This window comes from Bos grunniens, chromosome 6, assembly GCF_055505025.1.
Source record: "Bos grunniens cultivar Pamir isolate PY7600 chromosome 6, Bosgru_T2T1.0, whole genome shotgun sequence".
Lineage (NCBI taxonomy): Eukaryota > Metazoa > Chordata > Mammalia > Artiodactyla > Bovidae > Bos > Bos grunniens.
This window is the reverse complement of record NC_141170.1, coordinates 14,236,226-14,258,447: the sequence shown is the minus strand read 5'-3', so window position 1 is coordinate 14,258,447 and position 22,222 is coordinate 14,236,226. Positions and strand designations below refer to the sequence as shown.

Genomic DNA, 22,222 nt, shown 5'->3' with positions numbered 1-22,222 from the left:
AGACGCCGAGCAACTTTCTAAAAGTCACACAGCGAGAGGTTTTTCAGTCACATCGGAGTCTGAGAGTAGTCTGGGACATCATGGAAGCCAACAGAGGGCCCATGGGGAGTCCATCTCTTGAAGGAATAGGGGTTGGAGAAAGAGGCTGGGGAGTCGGAGGTAGGGCAGGAAGTGCTGCCTGCTTCCCACCAAGTCCTCCGGGGCCGAGAAAAAGAGACGGTGAGCTTGTCCCTTACTCATAGGTCAAAAAACATCAGCTGCTTATACAGCTCAGTGGCTATAGCAGACCTGCAGTTAGCCTGTTTGGGTTTAAATCCCAGCCCTGCAATTCACAGTCTTTCTTTAGATTTGTGAAGACCTTAAAACAGACCACAGAGCCCTCTTCTCTCAACCCCTGACGATGACTGCACCTATCTGTGTTCTGACTTTTTGTGCAACTTTAGTATAATTGTCATTATCATATACACTGCAAGCTTTGGGCATACTGGGTGCCCCCAGCAGGGGTACCTATTGTGCCATTGTCCCCACCCACAACAATATGGGAGCAGGGTTGATTTTTTTTTTAATTTATTTATTTACTTGGGGGCTTCCCTGATTGCTCAGTGGGTAAAGAACCTGCCTGCAATGCAGGAGACACAGGAGAGTGGGTTTGATCCCTGGGTCGGGAGATTCCCTGGAAAACGGCAACCCACTGCAGTATTCTTGCCTGAAAAATCCCATGGACAGAGAAGACTGGTGGGCTACAGTCTAAGGGGTCACAAAGAGTCAGACATGACTAAGCAACTAAGCACTCATTTAATTATTTGGCTGTACCAGGTCCCAACTGTGGCACACAGGAGCCTCAATTTTCATTGCAGCTTGCAGGATATTTTTAGCTGAGGCACGCAAGATCTTTGGTTTTTTCTCTCAGTTGCAGCATGCAAACTCTTACTTGCAGCATGTGGGATCTGGTTCCCCGACCAGGGATTGAACCTAGGCCCCCGCTGCACTGGAAGCAAGTAATCTTAGCCAGAGAAGTCCCCAGGATTGGGGCTTTGACTAAACCAGACTGGAACCTGGAAGCCAAGGAAGTGGTACTCCTGCTCTGGGTGGGGCAGGGGCTGAGGCACGGTCTTACCAAGGCTCTGAGCAGTTGCCACTGGTGCTCGTCCAGACACTGGGAGGAGCCCTGCTCCAGGGCATGTTGCTCCCGCAGCTCCTGGAGAAGGCTTTTCTTCCCCGACAGCCTCATCTGGGCCAGGGTGGTGATGGCACTGCCGCGGAGAGCCAGCCTCCGGAGAGCTGAACGCAGGAGCAGTCCGTGCCCCTCCAGGATGCACTGAGTGGACCTTTGGAGACAGTGGGGAGGAGGTTGGGGCGGGGGGGTGAGTGTTCCTGGCAACAGAGTGTGGTGGTTAATTTTATGTGTGAGCTTGGCTGGGCCATGGGCTGAATGGACAGCTGATCCAATATCATTCTGAGAGCTGCTGTGAGGGTGTTTCTGGATGAGATTAATATTTGAATAAATGAGTAAAGCAGATGGTTCTCCCTAAAGTGGGTGGGCCTTGTCCAATCAGTTGAAGGTGTGAAGAGACGAAAAGGCCCACTTAACCACAAGTAAGGGGTAACTCCTCCTGCCTGACTGCCTTGAGTGGGACATGGTTTTCCTTTGTACTTCCTTCTCTTTGTACTTAAACTGGAACATTGGCTTTTCCTGGGTCTTGGAACTGCTGACCGTCAAACTGGACGTCACACCATTAGCCCCTGAGTTCTCAGGCCTTTGAACTTGGGACTGAAATTACATATTGGTTCTCCTGAGTCTCCGGCTTGCCTACCGTGGATCCCGTGACTTCTCAACTTCTCTATATCTGTACCTATGCATGCATGCTAAGTTGCTTCCATTGTGTCTGACCCTTTGCAACTCTATGGACTGTGGCCCTCCAGGCTCCTGTGTCCACTGGATTCTGCAGGCAAGAATACTAGAGGGGGTTGCCACACCCTCCTCCAGGGGATCTTCCCAACCTAGGGACTGAACTCGTGCCTCCTATGTCTCCTGTATTGGCAGGGAAGCTCTTTACCACTAGCGCCACCTGGGAAGCCCACCTGGGAAGCCCACCTGGGAAGCCCACCTATATCTTTACCTATATCACCTATACTATGTCTTCTATTGGTTCTGTTTGGAGAATCCTGACTAATACACTGACCCACTAAGAAACACCCCAAATAGTCATGCCCCACAGGGAACCTTTCCAGAAGCGACAGGTTAAAATTATCCCATCTTCTGCTGCCCATCCTTTTAGATGTGGGTGCACACTTGAGTTATAGTCAGTCATCTGTCCTTTGATTAACCTTTTTAACTTTATCACATTCTGCCTCAAGTTTCAGATGCATATATACAGTTGCCTTCAGTACGTATCCACTCAAATTTCTTACATGACTCTCAAAATTAACACATTCAGAACTGAAGTCATGAACCATTTTTGAGTTCCTATCTCAATGAGTTAAGTAGGAAACTGGTTTAGAGAGGCTCAACATTTGGTTTTCTAACTTGAGGTATTTTCTTACAGCCTGAAAAGTTGAACAGAAAACTGTCAGTCAGTTTACCAAGGAGGAGAGAACCAGCAAACACTCCTAAGAATAAGGAATCACCCCTTGTAAAGACCTAATTTTGAATCAGCTAAATTCACCCATGGAGTGGTTGATCTGCCACTGTCTGAAATCCCTGCTGGAAGTGAAATCCCTGCTGGAAGTAAGATAAATCCTGTCTGGAGGAAGATCCCATCATTCAAAGTCCTAAGTTATTACTATGATTTTTTAATAACACTATCTAGCATTCAATAAAAATAACCAGACTTGCAAACAGATAAGAACTGACCAAAAATAAAGGAAAAAAAAAAAAAAACAGACAACAGAAACATACCCACAAGATACTGGATATTAAAATAGTCAGCTATAATGAATATGTTCAGGAAATTAAATGAGAAGATGAATCTGAGCAGATAACTGGAAACTATGACAAAAATAAAGTGGAAATTCTAGAACTAAAAACACAGTAACCAGCATTAAGAATTCAGCAGATGGATTGAACAGCAGATAAGACACACCTGAGGAGAGTGTGAAGGGGAAGAGAATCAAAACAAGTTATCTAGACTGAACTACAAGGAACAAAAATATAGAATAGCATGTAAGAGACAAATAACCTAAGGTAAAAAAATCTAATAGACATTAAATTGCATTCCCAGGAAGAGTAGGAAGAGAATAATCAGAAGGAATATTTAAAGAGATAAAGATTCAGAATTTTAAAAAACTGATTAATGATAGCAAATTACAGATTCAAGAATCACTACAGATTTAGTAAAAACAAACAGGAAATGCACAAAAACCCACATCCATGTTTAGGCATATTATAATAAACTGATGAAAACCAAAGAACAAAAGAAAATCTTAAAAGCAATCAGAAACAACTGAAATCAGAAACAAAAGATTTCTTTAAAAGAATTTAAAAGACAGCTAAACCAGGATTTTACACCCAATGAAAACACCCCTCAAAAATGAAGACAGACATTTTCAGACAAACAAAATCTAAGAAAATTTGTCAGTAGCAAATCTAAAATAAACAGAATCTTCATGCAAAGAGAAATACTCCTAGGTGGACACTTAAAGATGCAGGAAAGAATCAAGAGCATCATAAAGTGTCAATCTAAATGAATATTGACTGCACAAACCAAAACCAGTATCTTGTGGAGCTGCAAATGTATAAAGAAACTGAAAGTGAACGTCTCTCACTCATGTTCAACTTTTTGCAACCCCATGGACTGCAGTTCACGGAATTCTCTAGGCTGGAATACTGGAGTGGGTAGCCTTTCCCTTCTCCAGGGGATCTTCCTAACGCACGGATCAAACCCAGGTCTCCTGCATTGCAGGCAGATTCTTTATGTAAAATGCCCAATAAGAAAAGCATTTTTCCTCTGTGAAAGAGAAATGAATGGAAATAAAGCATTCTACTGTCTTGAAAGAAGGAACATATTAATGTATGCTATATTTTGGCACACAAAGGATGCAATTCAAAATCTCTGAATCATTAAAATCACAGTAAAAGAATATATAACTAGTAAGCTAAATTATTAGTATATAACATATATACTATATATTACTATGTATAGTATATATATACTATATATTATATATATATACTATATATTATCTATATAGTATATATATAATACATAACTAATAACTAAATTAGAGAGAGAAAACAGAAAATAATAAAACACCTAAACCAAAAGAAGGTAAGAGAGGAGAGGAAAAGGAACATAGAGCAGATTGGAAAAAGATAAAACAAACAGAAAGGAGATAGATTAAAAATTCAAATATATTACCATAAAGTTTTACATTAAATATAAATGGACTAAATATTGGTACTATTAAAAGATATAGTTTTTGAGACTAGATAAATCTTCCAATTGCTCACTACTGTCCTTAACTTGCTCACCAGATTCTCCCTACTTGTTTCCATCTCCTGATACCTCCTTTGTATTATCTAACAATACAGCTATCCACATGCTTCTTGATATATACACAAAATAATTTCCTGGAAAAGACTGGGCAACTAGAAAATTAGCTATATCTAAATAATTTTTCTTATGTAAAATAAAGAAAAAGAAATATTTTTCAGGAAGCTGAAAAAGTGATACCACATTAATAAGTATATAAAGAATATTTTAAAATATAAAATTTGTTAATAAATGGGGAATGACTGAAAATGGGCACAAGTGGTCTTTTTTGGAGTGGTGGAAGTGTTTTACAATTGGATCGTGGTGATGGGTGCAGAACTCTTAAAATTAACTAAAAATCATTGAATTGTACTCTTAAAAATAATGTATGCAAACTATACCTCACAAAAGGTGTTTTAAAAGTTTCTATGAAAGACAACTCTATGAAGTAGGTATTGTTAGCCCCATTTTATGGATGAGAAAATTGAGGGTAAGAACAGTTCCTGTGCCCACACCAGGTCTGACTTCAACCTTTCATACATGGCACTCTGCTATCACTGTGTTTCATATTTATGTTCACAATTTGGTTGTTCTCCAAACCACACTGTAAGGGAGCCCAGGGGGTGGGAATTAACTTACAGATGAGGACACGGAGGCTAGCGTGGAGTATCACACCGGACAGGAGGCCCCCAGCCTACACGAAGTTGTACTCACTCTTCACTGAGGCTGCCGAGCTGGCCCAGGACTCGGTGGATGATGTTCTCATGGTCATCCTTCAGGTGTGCCTGCAGCAGAGTGGACAGTGCATCCTCCTCCATCCACACCTAAAGCCCACAGCAGAGGGACAGGGGTCGAGCTCAAGTTCATTTCATCCATCATTGCTTTGTCGGAGCATACTTTTTGTTTCTTATTTTTAAAAATCCCTTTCTCTTTTGATTTAATTATTTTTCTCCTATGTGCTAAGTCACTTCAGGCATGTCTGACTCTGTGTAACCCCAAGGGCTGTAGCCCACCAAGGGCTGTAGCCCACCAGGTTCCTCTGTCCATGAAGTTTTCCAGGCAAGAATACTGGAGTGAGTTGTCATTTCCTACTCCAGGAATTGTCCCAGCACCGTTTCTTATATAATTTATCTTCTTATGACTGGCCTGTCATGACATTTTGTCTGACATAGTTTCCATATGCACATGAATCTCGTTCCAGGCTCTTTATTTAATTCTGCGGGTCTGTCTGTACCAAGACATCACACTTGAAGTTCTGCAATTTATAACAAGAGTTCATAGTTGCTAGAGCACGTCTCCCCATATTCTTTTGTACAAAACTGTCTTGCTATTCTTGGTTCCTTTTCTTCACATATGAATTTTAGGGTCTGTATATCAAGTTTGGGAAACAGCTTTTTGGGGATTCATTTTGTAATTAGATTGAATTCATAGACTTATTTGTAGAAATTGAATTTTCCTATCCAAGAACAAAGCCTTTTTCTCAATTCTTTAATTCCCTTCAAAAACATTTTATAAACTTCTCCACTGGACTGTGTCAGTCACTCAGTTATGTCTGACTCTTTGAGACCCCATGAACTGTAGTCCGCCAGGCTTCTCTGTCCATGGAATTATCCAGGCAAGAATACTGGAGTGGATTGCCATTCCCTTCTCCAGAGGAACTTCCCAACCCAGGTATTGAACCCTGGTCTCCTGCTTCGAAGGCAGATTCTTTACCGTTTGAGCTACAGGGAAGTCTTCTCCATTAAGGTCTTATAAACACTGGTCAGATTTATTTTTAGGCACCCTGTAGTTTTTATTCTAAAGGGGATCTTTATGATATCACTACTGTTCTCTTCTACTGCTTTGGAAGTTACTTTTTCTATTTCTATTCTATCTACATTTAGAAATTTTAACATATATTCCGGATTTCACAAATCCAAAGTTAATCAACATTTCTTTTACCATAGGATTCATGACTTTCAGCACTTCTGAAAATTTCTTATCCATTATCAGCTTCAATATTATCTCTCTTTCATTCTCTCCTAGAATTCCTGGAGCACTAAGGAAGTCCCCCTAGGACTTTCACATTCTATTCCCATGCCTCCTGCTGCTGCTAAGTCACTTCAGTCGTGTCCGACTCTGTGTGACCCCATAGACGGCAGCCCACCAGGCTCCTCCGTCCATGGGATTTTCCAGGCAAGAGTACTGGAGTGGCGTGCCATTGCCTTCTCTGCCCATGCCTCCTAACCTCTCATATTTTCCATCTCTTTAGCCCTCCATGTCATATTCTGAACTACTTTCTCACCTTTATCTCCTAGTTCACACATTGTGTCTTCAACAATACTGAATTTGATATTTAACTCATCCATTAAATTTCTGTCTTCATGATTACAATTTTCATTCACAAAAGTATGTAGTTTTTAAATGTCATCTTTTTATATCATGTCTTGTTTTTATGCTAGTAATTCGTCTTGTTTTTTTTTTTTTTATTGTTTCAAACATACTTCCTTTATAAGTGCTCTCTAATAGTCTCTTCATCTGGATTTCCTGGCGCTCTTGGTCTAAACTTGGTGCTTGCTGTATGTGCTGGCTCTCACTTGTGGCAGATTGTCCCCTGTGTGTTTCGTAATTCTGGATGTTAGCTCATCTTCAGTGTGGCTTTGTCTGTGAAAACCTCGTGAGGTCCAAGGCCACACAAGTGATGCTCTAAAGAATAGCAGAAACTCAGATCTAAGTCTGTCTGTCTCCAAGGCTCAAATATTTCCTAGGTCCACCATGCACCTCCCTAGCTCACTCACATCACCAGGAAACATAAGCACTTAGAAACATGCAGCTAGCCTGTGTTACACCAAGGGCTCTGTCTTTAAGGTGAGACTCTTTCACTTCCCCTGCATCTGGAGTGTTTTTCTGGAGATGGCCATGCTGCATGCAGAACAGAGACAAAGCACAGAGGCTTCTCTGGTGACTCAGCCTGCAGTGCAGGAGACCTGGGTTCGATTCGTGGGTCAGGAAGATCCACTGGAGAAGGAAATGGCAACCCACTCCAGTGTTCTTGCCTGGAGAATCCCATGGGCAGAGAAGCCTGGCAGGATACAGTCCATGGGGTCGCAAAGAGTCAACCATGACTGAGCGACTAACACTTTCACAGAGGCTTTGAATGTGAGTAAGCAGCTTAGGCTTCAGTTCTCTGGGCCTCGTAATTTAAAACACTTATACTTAATCACACAAAATCACACTGCGTTACCCAGAATTGTTTGTTAAAGCCAGTCTCTGATGTGTTTTGTGAGAACTCTACAATAACCTGTCAAAGTGCTTCGGAAACCAGAACACTCTAGAAAATTCAACACAGTCTAGATTCCCTAAAAAATATATTAACATTGTCACTAAAGTACATGGGGGTCTTTGATGTGCATTTAGAGAAGACAGATAAAGCTAGTAACAGGATCCAAAGGTGGCCAAGAGTACATAGATCATCCAAGCAGACGGTGCCCAAAGTGGTCACACCATTTCTTTAATATTGTTGAAGGCAAGTTCATAAATGTTTGAATTTAGAAGCAAAGAGCTGCTTCCCTGGGCTAGAGTGTTGAACCTGTTAAGTGCTACTGGGTCATTTGTGGTTTCCAATATGGTTACTGTTGTTTCAAAGTTTCATCTACTAAGGAGAGAAAGGGAAAAGGAACCAACAGTCAGCACATGCCTGGTACGTGTTGGGGGTTTTGGAACATTTTCCTATAAAGAAAAAGAAAGAAAGTGAAGCTGCTCAGTCGTGTCTGACTCTTTGCAACTCCATGGACTGTAGCCAATCAGGCTCCTCTATCCACGGGATTTTCCAGGCAAGAATACTGGAGTGAGTTGCCATTTCTTTCTCCAAGGGATCTTCTCAACCCAGGGCTCGAACCCAAGTCTCCCATACTGCAGCCAGACTCTTTACCATCTGAGCCACCAGGGAAGCCCTCCTATAAAGGAGGTGGGTTTATAAGTGAGCCAGGAGGTGAAGTCACTGGTGTGCTACGGGGAGGGAGACACTGCAGGTTTAAAAGCACAGTCAGAGAGGGTCTTGGGGTGAAGGCAGCTTGGGAGAAAGTCCTTAAGCAGGACAAATGAGTCAGGAACGCTGGGGAGCTAGAGGCATGCAAGGATACCAGGGAGGCTAGGGTGGAGTGAGAGGGGAGACAGGGAGGAGAGAGAGGGAGGAGGTCAGCTCCTGACACATGGGGCTGTGCAGGGCAAAATAAGGACTCTGGTTTTTACGCTGCATGAAATGAGCGGAGAAATGAATTGATGTGACATAGTATCTTTTATCAAGTCTAATGTGCCAGTGGTTATGAAATGCAGTTATTTTAGGTCCCATGCAGAGAGAAAAATCACTGCCAAGTAAATTAAGAAGATCTCGGTTTTAGAGATGTTAAAATGTGAGTAAATCTGCATCTTAAAAATGAATGGGATATATGTTCCTTCTGGAGCAGGGAGGGGTCAAGATGGCAGAATAGGAAGACACTGAGCTCACTTCCTCCCACTGGCACATCGAAGTTACAACTATTCACAGAGCACCTATTGATGAGAATGACCTGAAGAGCAGGTGAAAAAAGTCTACAACCAATTGTATAAAGATGAATGGGAAGTTCCTGTACAGCACACGGAGCTCAGCTGTGATGACCTAGAGGGGTGGAATGGGGAGGGGGGTGGAAGGCTCAAAGGGAGGAGATATATGAATACCTATATGGCTGATTCACATTATCGTACAGCAGAAACTAAGACAGCATTGTAATGCAGTTATATTCCAATTGAAAAATTGCCAGATTAAAAAAAAGAAGAAACCACAATGAGAAGGGTCAAAAGGATCGTGTCAGCGTATACTCACGTCCCATAATTACAGGTGGGGGACCCCCAAATGGGAGGATAATTACTATTGCATTGGTTCTCCCCACACAGTGAGGGGTCCAAAGCTCCCCAGCCCAGGGGTCCTGAACTACGAAGATGAACCCTAAGAACGTTTGGCTTTGAAGATCTGCAGGGCTTATATTCGGGAGAGCCAAATGATCATGGGAAACAGAGATCCATCCTCAAAGGCTGCACACAAAATCTCACAAGGTCCAGGATCCAGGGCAGAAGTAGTCATTTGAAAGAACCCTGGGTCAGATCCACCTGTTGATATTAAAGAGCCTGCCAGAGAGGCAGGAGGCAACCAGAGCTCCATCTGGGGACAGAAGCACGGGTGCAGCCATTTGGGGGAGCTCTTTCTACCTCGAAAGCGGTGAAGAATTTGTCTGCAATGCAGGAGACCCAGGTTTGTGGAGAAGGAAATGGCAACTCACTCCAGGATTCTTGCCTGGAGAATCTCACGGATGGAGGAGCCCAGTAGGCTACAGTCCATGGGGTTGCAGAGAGTCAGACACGACTGAGCAACTAACACTTTCTACCATGAGGACACGTGCTTAGAAGCACTCTTTCTGAATCCCCACTCTGGCTTATTAGCACAGGGGTCCAGCCTCGCCCACCAGCCTGTCAGCACCAGTGCTGGGGTACCTCAGGTGAAGCAGCTGGCCAGGCAAGGACACAAGCCCTCCCACCAGCAAGCCAACTGCCTTAGGACCCATAGAGCCTCCAGCTGGCCCAGGACCTGACCCTGCCCACCAACCGGTGGCCCCATACTAGCTGCTAGACCAGCCTTACTCACCAGTAGTCTTAGTAATATTTTTTGGATATGTCTCCTCAGGGGGCTTCCCAGGTGGCTCAGTGTTAAAGAATCTATCTCTCAACCAGGAGACTTGGGTTCAATCCCTGGGTTGGGACGATCTCCTGGAGGAGGAAATGGCAACCCAGTCTAGTATACTTGCTTGGAAAATTCCACAGACAGAGAAGCCTGGGAGACTATGGTCCATGGGGTCGCAAAAGGTCAGACATGACTGAGCATGACCACCCACTCATGTCTCCTCAGGCAAAGGAAATGAAAGCAAAAATGAGCAAATGGGACTAAATGAAACTAAAAAGATTTTGCACACTGAAGGAAACTATCAACAAAATGGAAAGGCTGCCCACTGAATGGGAGGTATTTGCAAATGATGCACCCCACAGCAACAATTACCTTAGGTCCACCTGCACAATCAGGATAATCTCCCCGTTTCAAGGTTCTTAACTTACTTCCCATCTGCAAAGTCCCTTTGCCATATAAAGTAACATTCATAGCTTTTGGGAATTAGGATGAGGAAATCTTTGAGGGGATGTCCCAGCAGACTGAGGAGAAACCTACACACCTGCATTAGAATGGATCACACTTTGAGGACCACTAGGTTAGGGGCGGCGGCCGAGAGGAGCAACCCCACGTTTAAGGAGCAGTGGCTGTGCAGGCACAGGAGGGCTGAGAGGAGCTACTCCACATTCAAGGTCAGGAGGGGGGACCTCAGGAGCAGTGGCTGCGCTTGGCTAGAGCAGCCGTGAAGAGATACCCCACATCCAATGTAAGAGAAACCCAAGTAACACGGAGAGGGCATCAGAGGGCATCAGAGGGAAGACACACTGAAACCATAATCACAGAAAATTAGCCAATCTGGTCACATGGACCACAGCCTTGTCTAACTCAGTGAAGCTAAGCCATGCCGTGTGGGGCCACCCAACATGGATAGGTCATGGTGGAGAGGTCTGACAGAATGTGGTCCACTGGAGAAGGGAATGGCAAACCACTTCAGTATTCTTGCCTTGAGAACCCCATGAACAGTATGAAAAGGCAAAATGATAGGATACTGAAACAGGAACTCCCCAGGTCGGTAGGTGCCAAATATGCTACCGGAGATCAGTGGAGAAATAACTCCAGAAAGAATGAAGGGATGGAGCCAAAGCAAGAACAATACCCAGTTGTGGATGTGACTGGTGATAGAAGCAAGGTCTGATACTGTAAAGAGCAATATTGCATAGGAACCTGGAATGTTAGGTCCATGAATCAAGGGAAATTGGAAGTGGTCAAACAGGAGATGGCAAGAGTGAACGTCGACATTCTAGGGATCAGCGAACTAAAATGGACTGGAATGGGTGAATTTAACTCAGATGACCATTATATCCACTACTGTGGGCAGGAATCCCTCAGAAGAAATGGAGTAGCCATCATGGTCAACAAAAGAGTCTGAAATGCAGTACTTGGATGCAATCTCAAAAACAACAGAATGATCTCTGTTCATTTCCAAGGCAAACCATTCAATATCATAGTAATCCAAGCCTATGCCCCAACCAGTAATGCTGAAGAAGCTGAAATTGAATGGTTCTGTGAAGACCTACAAGACCTTTTAGAACTAACACCCAAAAAAGATGTCCTTTTCATTATACGGGACTGGAATGCAAAAGTAGGAAGTCAAGAAACACCTGGAGTAACAGGCAAATTTGGCCTTGGAATACAGAATGAAGCAGGGCAAAGGCTAATAGAGTTTTGCTAAGAGAACGCACTGGTCATAGCAAACACCCTCTTCCAACAACACAAGAGAAGACTCTACATATGGACATCACCAGATGGTCAACACCGAAATCAGATTGATTATATTCTTTGCAGCCAAAGATGGAGAAGCTCTATACAGTCAACAAAAACAAGACTGGAAGCTGACTGTGGCTCAGATCATGAACTCCTTATTGCCAAATTCAAACTTAAATTGAAGAAAGTAGGGAAAACCACTAGACCATTCAGGTATGACCTAAATCAAATCCCTTATGATTATACAGTGGAAGTGAGAAATAGATTTAGGGGACTAGATCTGATAGACAGAGTACCTGATGAACTATGGAATGAGGTTTGTGACATTGTACAGGAGACAGGGATCAAGACCATCCCCATGGAAAAGAAATGCAAAAAAGCAAAATGGCTGTCTGGGGAGGCCTTACAAATAGCTGTGAGAAGAAGAGAAGTGAAAAGCAAAGGAGAAAAGGAAAGATATCCATTTGAATGCAGAGGTCCAAAGAATAGCAAGGAGAGAGAATAAAGCCTTCCTCAGCAATTAATGCAAAGAAATAGAGGAAAACAACAGAATGGGAAAGACTAGAGATCTCTTCAAGAAAATTAGAGATACCAAGAGAACATTTCATGCAAAGATGGGCTCGATAAAGGACAGAAATGGTATGGACCTAACAGAAGCAGAAGATATTACGAAGAGGTGGCAAGAATACACAGAAGAACTGTACAAAAAAGATCTTCACGACCCAGATAATCACAATGGTGTGATGACTCACCTGGAGCCAGACATCCTGGAATGTGAAGTCAAGTGGGCCTTAGAAAGCATCACTACAAACAAAGCTAGTGGAGGTGATGGAATTCCAGTTGAGCTATTTCAAATCCTGAAAGATGATGCTATGAAAGTGCTGCACTCAATATGCCAGCAAATTTGGAGAACTCAGCAGTGGCCACAGGACTGGAAAAGATCAGTTTTCATTCCAATCCCAAAGAAAGACAATGCCAAAGAATGCTCAAACTACTGCACAATTGCACTCATCTCACACGCTAGTAAAGTAATGCTCAAAATTCTCCAAGCCAGGCTTCAGCAATACGTGAACCGTGAACTTCCAGATATTCAAGCTGGTTTTAGAAAAGGCAGAGGAACCAGAGATCAAATTGCCAACATCTGCTGGGTCATGGAAAAAGCAAGAGACTTCCAGAAAAACATCTATTTCTGCTTTATTGACTATGCCAAAGCCTTTGACTGTGTGGATCACAATAAACTGTGGAAAATTCTGAAAGAGATGGGCATACCAGATCATCTGACCTGCCTCTTGAGAAACCTATATGCAGGTCAGGAAGCAACAGTTAGAACTGGACATGGAAAAACAGACTGGTTCCAAACAGGAAAAGGAGTACATCAAGGCTGTATATTGTCACCCTGTTTATTTAACTTCTATGCAGAGTACATCATGAGAAACGCTGGGCTGGAAGAAGCACAAGCTGGAATCAAGATTGCCGGGAGAAATATCAATAACCTCAGATATACAGATGATACTACCCTTATGGCAGAAAGTGAAGAGGAACTAAAAAGCCTCTTGATGAATGTGAAAGAGGAGAGTGAAAAAGTTGGCTTAAAGCTCAACATTCAGAAAACGAAGATCATGGCATCTGGTCCCATCACTTCATGGGAAATAGATGGGGAAACAGTGGAAACAGTGGCCGACTTTATTTTTTTGGGCTCCAAAATCACTGTAGATGGTGACTGCAGCCATGAAATAAAAAGACATTTACTCCTTGGAAGGAAAGTTATGACCAACCTAGATAGCATATTAAAAAGCAGAGACATTACTTTGCCAACAAAGGTCCATCTAGTCAAGGCTATGGTTTTTCCAGTGGTCATGTATGGATGTGAGAGTTGGACTGTGAAGAAAGCTGAGCGCCGAAGAATTGATGCTTTTGAACTGTGGTGTTGGAGAAGACTCTTGAGAGTCCCTTGGACTGCAAGGAAATCCAACCAGTCCATCCTAAAGGAGATCAGTCCTGGGTGTTCTTTGGAAGGACTGATGCTAAGGCTGAAACTCCAATACTTTGGCCACCTCATGCGAAGAGTTGACTCATTGGAAAAGACTCTGATGCTGGGAGGGATTAGGGGCAGGAGGAGAAGGGGATGACAGAGGATGAGATGGCTGGATGGCAATACCGACTCGATGCACATGAGTTTGGGTGAACTCCGGGAGTTGGTGATGGACAGGGAGGCCTGGCGTGCTGCGATTCATGGGGTCACAAAGAGTCGGACACGACTGAGCGACTGAACTGAACTGAACTGATTCTACATCCTATTCCAATTGTGTAGCTAACAAAATCCACAATATTTAACAATTTCCCTGAGCAATGGGGTATGAAATCACCAAGATCTTTTACCTAGGAAAATAGGTGGAAAATGAATTTTATAGTCTGGGTGTGTGTTTGATTTTCCATGAAGAGTTTTGTCGGTCCTTTTCTTCTCATGACTAAATATTCATCTCGACCACAGAAAGTTCATCTCTTATTTTCATCATCAACAAGGAAATATGGAAAGCAGGAGAGAATACGGATCCCTAAATATCTTATGGTAATTTAAGGCAATTAGACAATCAATCAGTAAATTAATTTTGACATACACACTTTGAGAAAGCAGTCTTGGGTCATACTTATTTAATCAGTTGATGAGGTCATTAACCCTCCTGTTTGCTTCTTGCATGCAAAACTCCTCTCAAAATACTTCCGCACAAGCACAGGAAATTTCACATATGTGCATATGCTCACAAAGTACATGAATAAAAAATAAAACCCAGAATCTAGGTACTGTCTGATATCTACTTAAAATAAAAGACTCATAACTGGAGGTTTTTGGATGAATCATGAGCCTTTGCCTAATAATTTATCAGAACTGAAATTCTGGATTTTTTTCAATATCAATGTTATAAAGTGATTAAACAGATATAGTGCAAAGGGTTTTAGCCTGCATTTGCCTGTGTTATCTTGCAGCAACCACGTAGGGTATTTTGATCCATATTTTTCACATGAAAGCTGAGATTCAGAGAAATTCAGTAAGTTGCACAAAATCACAGAGTTGTGGGAGGTCAGCTAACTGGCTAAAGTCACTCAGGCCATTAATGCCATTGCTGTTGTTTAGTCGCTAAGTCACATCCAACTCTTTTGTGACCCCATGGACTGTAGCCCGCCAGGCTCCTCTGTCCGTGGGATTCTCCAGGCAAGAATACTGGAGTGGGGTGCCATTTCCTTCTCCAGGGGATCTTCCTGACCCAGGGACTGAACCTGCATCTCCTGTGTTGGCAGGCGGATTTCTTTACCACTGAGCCACCAGGGAAGCCCATTAATGGCGTTGTGTGCATGCGTGCCAAGTCGCTTCAGTCGTGTTTGACTCTTTCAGACCCTATGGACCATAGCCCGCCAAGTTCCTCTGTCTCTAGGCAAGAATGCTGGAGTGAGCTGCTATGCCCTTCTCCAGGGAACCTTCCGGACCCAGGGATCGAATCCATTTCTCCAGCACCTCCTTCATTGGCAGGTGGATTCTTTACCACTGAGCCACCAGGGGAGCCCATTAATGGGGCTACTCTGCTACAAATGCAGGCATTCAGCTTCCAAGGTTAGAAGACTGTCTGCAAACCACAATCGTCCTTAAAAGGCCTGACCCCCCACTTGGGGAGCCAACATCAGAGGCACTTTAGATTCATCTGGTGAGCTTTCCAAATCGCTGAGGCCCAGGTTTCCCCCTGTTTCCCCAGAGATGGCAAATGATATGGCCTGGGATCCAGGATTGGTATGAATTGGAGGAATTCAGCTTCTTGTACATCCCCTGATGATCCTGTGCCAGTTTCCAAAGCTGCATATTATCCCTGGAAATGCAGCCAAGTTTTCTCCCAGCTAGTGGGTTTTGAATAAGTAAGTTAAATAAGAAAATCAGGGCTACTGCCCTTTAGGACCTACCAGCCACATATGCAGGAGACGACTACTGGTCATAGGACAACAGATGCAGCTGACGGCAGACTGAAATTTATTAGAAGGAGATCTAATTAACTGGACAGGCAGGTAGCTAGACCTGTGCCCACCCACAGGGAAAGGCCCTGTGTTTGCATGGTGCTTCCATTTACTTTTTGGTAGTTTGGACAGCTCACCTCTATTTTCTTTAGAAAATTTCTACCAGATACATACATTGAGGGCTTTTTGTGACTAACTGAACACTCAACGGAAAAAGACATGGTGTTTCTCATAACAAGCACCTAGGGGTGGGTGGTCCGGGGCTGGGACAGTCTGCCTCTCTGCCCCACCCTCCTTCATCTCGTCTCTAAGTCAAAGGAAGGCCAGCGGTCCTCCAGTCCTCCTGTAACTGCTTTGGGCAGGAAGAACAGGAAATGCTAAAGAGGAAGATGTTTCTTAGCAACACATGACCTTTGTATTAGTGAACAGAAGCTCCCTGCAGGTATTGCACCTTGTCTCATAGGCTAGAACTCCGTCAATGAGGCCACTTCTAGAAACTGGGATACTGAGCATGTTAGTTTTGCAGCCTCTAGCATGCAGGAAAGCAAGAGAGAAGGGAAATTGGGGCATTTTCAAGTGTCACATTTGAAAATCTGACAGTTTTAATTTTTTAAAAATAAAATTGACGTATATTAACTTCCTATGGCTGTTGTAACACAGCACCACAAATCTGTGGCTTCAAACAAATTTAGTACCTTACTGTTCTGGAGGTGAGTCTGGAATGAAAGGAACAGGACTGTTTTCCCTCTGGAGGCTCTGGGGTAGGCGTGAAATCTGTTCCTTGCCTTTTCCAGCTCCTTGAGGGCACTCCCATTCCTTGGCTGATGCCCACATCCTTCTAGCCTCTGCCCAGGACATCACATCTCCTCTGACACTGACCCTCTTCCTTCCCTCTTAAAAGGATCCTTGTGATTACACTGGCCACTCAGATAATTCAGAATAAACGTCATGTCCCCAAATCCTTAATTTAATTGCATCTGCAAGGTCCCCTTTGCCCTGTTAGGTAACATATTCACAGGTTCTGGGGATTAGGATGTGGGGGCATTATTCTGCCTACAACACATATTGTTGTTCAGTCGCTCAGTCGTGTCTGACTCTTTGCGACCCCATGGACTGCAGCATACCAGGCTTCCCCATCCTTCACTATCTCTGGAGTTTGCTCAAACTCATGTCCATTGAGTCAGTGATGCCATCCACCGTTTCTCCTGCCTTCAATCTGTCCCAACGTCAGGTCTTTTCCAATGAGTCAGTTCACATCAGGTGGCCAATATACGGTTTTAATGATGAAATAGACTTTCACTGAAAAATAGAGGAGTCCCCTGTGTGCAGCCCCTCCCACCCCTACCTCAGTCCACTCCCTTGAAGTACTACCTTCTGCCATTTACTTCTGTTGTTCTAAAGAACAGGCTCTGGGCGTCATCTCCTGACTTCCTACACTGGGAGAGGAGGGGTCTGCTCTCTTCTCTTCCTCCCATCCTAGCCCACCCGGCCGGCTGTTGTGAAAGGCTGGCAACCAGAATCTTGGTAAAGCATTCAGCACAGGCACTCGGGGATGCTCAGTGAAAGAAATGCCTCATTATTCTTCAAAAGTTAATGAAAAACGCAGACTCTAGACCCAGTTTTACGAAATGCTGCACCTGCTTTTCCTGCTCTAGGAGATCCTGGAAGAGTTTCCACTGCTGGCTCCGGAAGCGGTCCGACTTCTCCAGCTGCCGAGTCGAGTTCTCCTGGGCCTCCTGCCTCAGGTATTCACACTCTGCCTGGGAGAGGTCGGTTACACGGGGGAGCGTCTGCAGGAACAGGATGTCCGCGAACTTCTGGAACGTTTCCATGGTGCTGCAGTACAGCTCCTGAAGCCGAGAGCCACAAGACGGAGTTACAAGTCATGGTCTCACCCTGGGCAGGACCAAGGTCTCCTCACAAGACACAGAGGAAATCCAGCAAAGGGAACCGTCGAATCACACACGTGTGTGCACATGCGCATGCGCAGAAGCACACACACACAGTAGGGAAATACCGGCTGCCTCCCAGCCCTCTCACCCGCACCCAGTCAAGCCCCAGACTTGCCCCGCTGACCCAGTAAGTCCTTACTCACTGGCATCTCCTCTAAACCTCCATCCAGATTCTGTTCACAGCCCCTCCCTGGTCTCCCTGCCTCCCTCCATCCTCCACATTTAGGTGAGTTATTTGCAGAAGCACAGCCCTTTCATTTCCGGTTCAAATACCTTGGAGGGCTTCTCTTTCCATTGCAATCAGAATTACCTAGCAGGGCTTCAAGGCAGTCCTGACTCATTACTCACCATTCTGCTCTTTCATCCCACCTTCCCCACTCCATTCTCTCTCTAAAAATGTATCTTTTTAATTGTGAAAAATAAAAGCATATAGATAATAATATATTAAACATTTGGAATCCACCATTCAGTTTTCTTTTTTCCCCCAGATTAAATACACTAAAACTTGCAGGTTAAGTTGGAACCCTTTAAGTTCTCTCCGTAATTCTTTTCCCCTCCCACCTAGCCTCCCCAGAATCAGCCATCCCTATGAATTCAGCATCTCTGTCTCCAATTTAGATGTCTATATTTTCACTATATGTGATGTCCACAAACGTGGCTTTTGGTGTGCCTGTTCATTCACATAAATGACATCTCATTGCATGTTTCATTATACAGATACTTTGCAAGCCTCTACACTTTGCCCCACCTCCAGGCACTTGCACATCTGAAATGGACTCCTCTTCATCCTGCAAAACCCCTATGAAAAAACCCCTTCTCTGTGAAGCCTTGCCTGGGCCACTCAGACTAACAAGGGCATTTCTGACCCTGGGCTCCTGCAGCTTTTTGGTTAGCCCCACCAGGGCATCAAAACTACAATTCATCTGTCATTCCTCCTGGACCACAACTGCCTGAGAGTGGCTGCATCATACTCTGCACCTACGTCTCACATCCTCCCAGACCAACCACCTGACTGCAGTTTCTGAATGCATCACACACCAACAGGAGGCAGAATGCCCATTCCCCCTTCTCCATCTAGGAATTCCCTACATGTGTTCCAAATTCTATTTGAGGTCTCCTCTTCTGCGAGGCCTCCTGACCACAGGGCTTCTTGTGGCCACTAGTTGTTTGATTATCCTTTTCATGGACTAGACCATGAGGTTTCTCAAGAAACCTCTTATTACTTTAGCATCTATAGCACCTAGAAGAGTACCTGGCAAATATCAGGTAATAATATTAAAATTGTTAATAATTATGAGTTCTTACTGTGTGCCAGAGTGTCACAAACACATTTCTTGCATAATATCATCATCCAATAGTCCAATGTAGATGTTCTATTATAATTACCATTGTTTTATAGGCAAGAAAAATAAGACCCAGAGAAGAGTTGTAGAGGGTGGATTCTGACTACTGGACTATTGGACTCATGCTTTTAACTTGTATGGTATGAGGATAATTGTTTTTTCTTTTCTTTTTTTTTTTTTGGAAAAATATTCTTAGCATCTCATCTGGTGTACCTAGCTCATACTTGGTGGGCTCAATGAATATAAGTTAAATTTAACTCCATGTTAATTAAACCCAATGACCGTGCATGCATGCTCAGTCATGTCTGACTCTTTGTGACCCCATGGACTGTAGCCCCCAGGCTTCTCTGTCCATGGGATTATCCAGGCAAGAATACTGGCGTAGGTTGCCATTTCCCCCTCCAGAGGATCTTTCTGACCCAGGGATCAAACCCAAGTCTCCAGCATCCCCTGCATTGGCAGGTGGATTCTTTACCACTGAGACACTTGGGAAGCCCAAACTCAATGACTACCATGCTCTGAAAAGCTCATGGCCAAACTTAACTTTGTTTGGAATAAAGTGCCCATGACAGGGACATAAGGGATCCACATCCTTTTAGAAGACTTAGAGATCCTACTTCTGATAGTGGCCAGGCAGGTAATTTGAACCAGTTTTTCCCACTGAGGATGAATGTTTTTAAAAAGCTGGACAAAATGTTTATTAAACCATCATAAAAGTCCCAAAGAGCTAACAAAGAAGTATAGAGTGTAGGGTCCAAGGTCTGGGAGAAGATGGCATCAGAGAAGCATGCCCAGCCTTTGGGCTGCATTTATATACAGGGTGTAGGTCAGTCCACGGAGAAGGCAATGGCACCCCACTCCAGTACTCTTGCCTGGCAAATCCCATGGGTGGAGGAGCCTGGTGGGCTGCAGTCCATGGGGTCGCTAAGAGTCAGGCACGACTGAGCGACTTCACTTTCACTTTTCACTTTCATGCATTGGCAAAGGAAATGGCAACCCACTCCAGTATTCTTGCCTGGAGAATCCCAGGCACAGAGGAGCCTAGTGGGCTGCCGTCTATGGGGTCGCACAGAGTCGGACACGACTGAAGCGACTTAGCAGCAGCAGCAGCAGGTCAATCCAAGGGACATGCCTGCACAGCTGATGGACCCTGGACAGCCTCTGGTAGTTGAAGGGACAGAAGGTGGAGCTCATGGCTCACCATGAATTGGGGCCTGGGTAAACCATTCCACACCAAGGATTGGGAACCCAAAAGCTGCAATACAGAAACATGAGTGAAATGGAAGGAAATCAGATCTGACAGGTTTAAACACACAGCAAACCTGGAATCTGTTCATGCGGGTGGCCCAGTTTATTTCAAGTTTAGGCCTTGAATTAAGGGGATTCTAGATCATTCGAGACCCAGTCATCTGGCAGAAGCAAAGGAAAAAATCTTTGGAGAAGGAGAACATCACTGTATGCCTGAAAATATTTTTGTAAATAATGTACAAATCTGAGATAAGGCATAAAGTGAAAAATACATGAGTATTTAGCCTTCATCTTCTTTTAGCCTTCATCTTCTCTTCACAAGGAGACGAGAATACAAGGAGAGTACACGAGGAGACAAGACCATGACCAAAGAGCTACACGAACAACAGACATGCAAACCCACAGGCTGTCTGGGGAGCACAGTACACAGACTTTAGGGCTGATGCTTACTATGCTTCTGATTTTAAAAGCCACTCTTAAACCTTAAAGCAATGACCTGGCGATTACAAAAAGTAATGCTAGTTTTTTTTTTTTTTTAATTAGAACTTCTAGAATTGAAGAACACTGTCCAATAATAGGAGCCCAATGCAAAGGTTTCACTGCAGTTTAGGTGCAGTTGAAGAGAGAATACGTACAGGAAGACAGATCAGGAGAAAATCTAGGACAAAGTAAAGAGAGGCTAAAGGATGGAAAATATGGAGGGGAAGATGAAGGATAAAAGATACAGTAAGAAAGTTCCACATGTTTAACTGGAGGCCCTGAAGGAAGGAAGGGAGAGTTCAGACAGAAGTCATATTTGAAGTGACAGTGGGTGAGAAATCTCTCAAAACTGATGAAACAAATTTACAGATGAGGAAACTGAGGCTTCATCTGTACATGTGAAAGGGAGGTTAAATAAATTGTGTTAGTTCACCCACAGGACCCTGGTAAGGCTTCACCACACATGATCTAACCATGATGCTCTTAGATGAATTTTTCTAACAATGAATGAATGGGACTATAACTAGCACCTAATAAACACAGGGTCACTGTTTGCTACATTAATAGTAGATAAAACAGTCTTTAGGGAAAAAAAGCTCTTCTAGAGAGAAAGGGGAGCAGTTCATAATATCAAAAGGTTTAATTTGCCAGAAAGATGCAAAGTTTCTAAATTTATATGCACTTAACAAAAAAAATGAAGGTGTCAATCACTCAGCTCTGTCTGACTCTTTGTGACTCCAAGGACTATAGCCCACCGGGCTCCTCTGTCCATGGAATTCTCCGGCAAGAATACTGGAGTGGGTTGCCATTCCCTTCTCCAGGGGAATCTTCCCAACCCAGGGATTAAACCCGGGTCTCCCACACTGCAGGCAGATTCTTTACTGTCTGAACCACCAGGCATTATCCAAATCAATACAATTTGACACATTAATAAAATAAAGCAGAAAAGTATAATGTTAATTATGGGAATAAATGAAGAAAAAACTATTTCACAAATTGTAATTTCCATGCAGAAGAAACACTAACAAAATAGGAAATGGAAGGAAGCTTCCTTAATCTGAAAAAATCTATAGCAAACATTTCACCTGAGGGTAGAAACTATAAAACAATATTAAGAAAAATTAATAAGACAAATAAATACAGGGATATACCATGTTTGTAGACTGGAAGATTTGATACAGTAAAGACATTCATCCTCACCAACTTGATCTATAAATTCAAAATGCTAATCAAATTGGGGGCTATATCAGTAACTTTGTAGACTATAGATTGAAGCTGCACATAACTCTTGAA

The 22,222-nt window shown here is 43.6% G+C and overlaps 1 protein-coding gene across 27 annotated transcripts in view; it reads right to left on the bottom strand.

Annotated features, from left to right (window-relative positions):
• Positions 1–22,222, bottom strand: part of EVC (EvC ciliary complex subunit 1) — a 103,971-nt gene that overhangs the window by 20,338 nt on the left and 61,411 nt on the right. For 11 of the 27 annotated variants that reach the window (XM_086404843.1, XM_086404848.1, XM_086404832.1 and 8 more), the window contains 4 exons: positions 17,544–17,756; positions 15,856–15,915; positions 5,187–5,296; positions 1,118–1,328 (listed from right to left, as the gene is read on the bottom strand). In XM_086404843.1, the coding sequence (XP_086260969.1) occupies positions 1,118–1,328; positions 5,187–5,296; positions 15,856–15,915; positions 17,544–17,756 (594 nt within the window). Of the gene's footprint in view, positions 1–1,117; positions 1,329–5,111; positions 5,297–15,855; positions 15,916–17,543; positions 17,757–22,222 lie in introns of all 27 variants that reach the window. The other 16 variants (XM_086404847.1, XM_086404835.1, XM_086404836.1 and 13 more) reach the window with 4 other exon arrangements.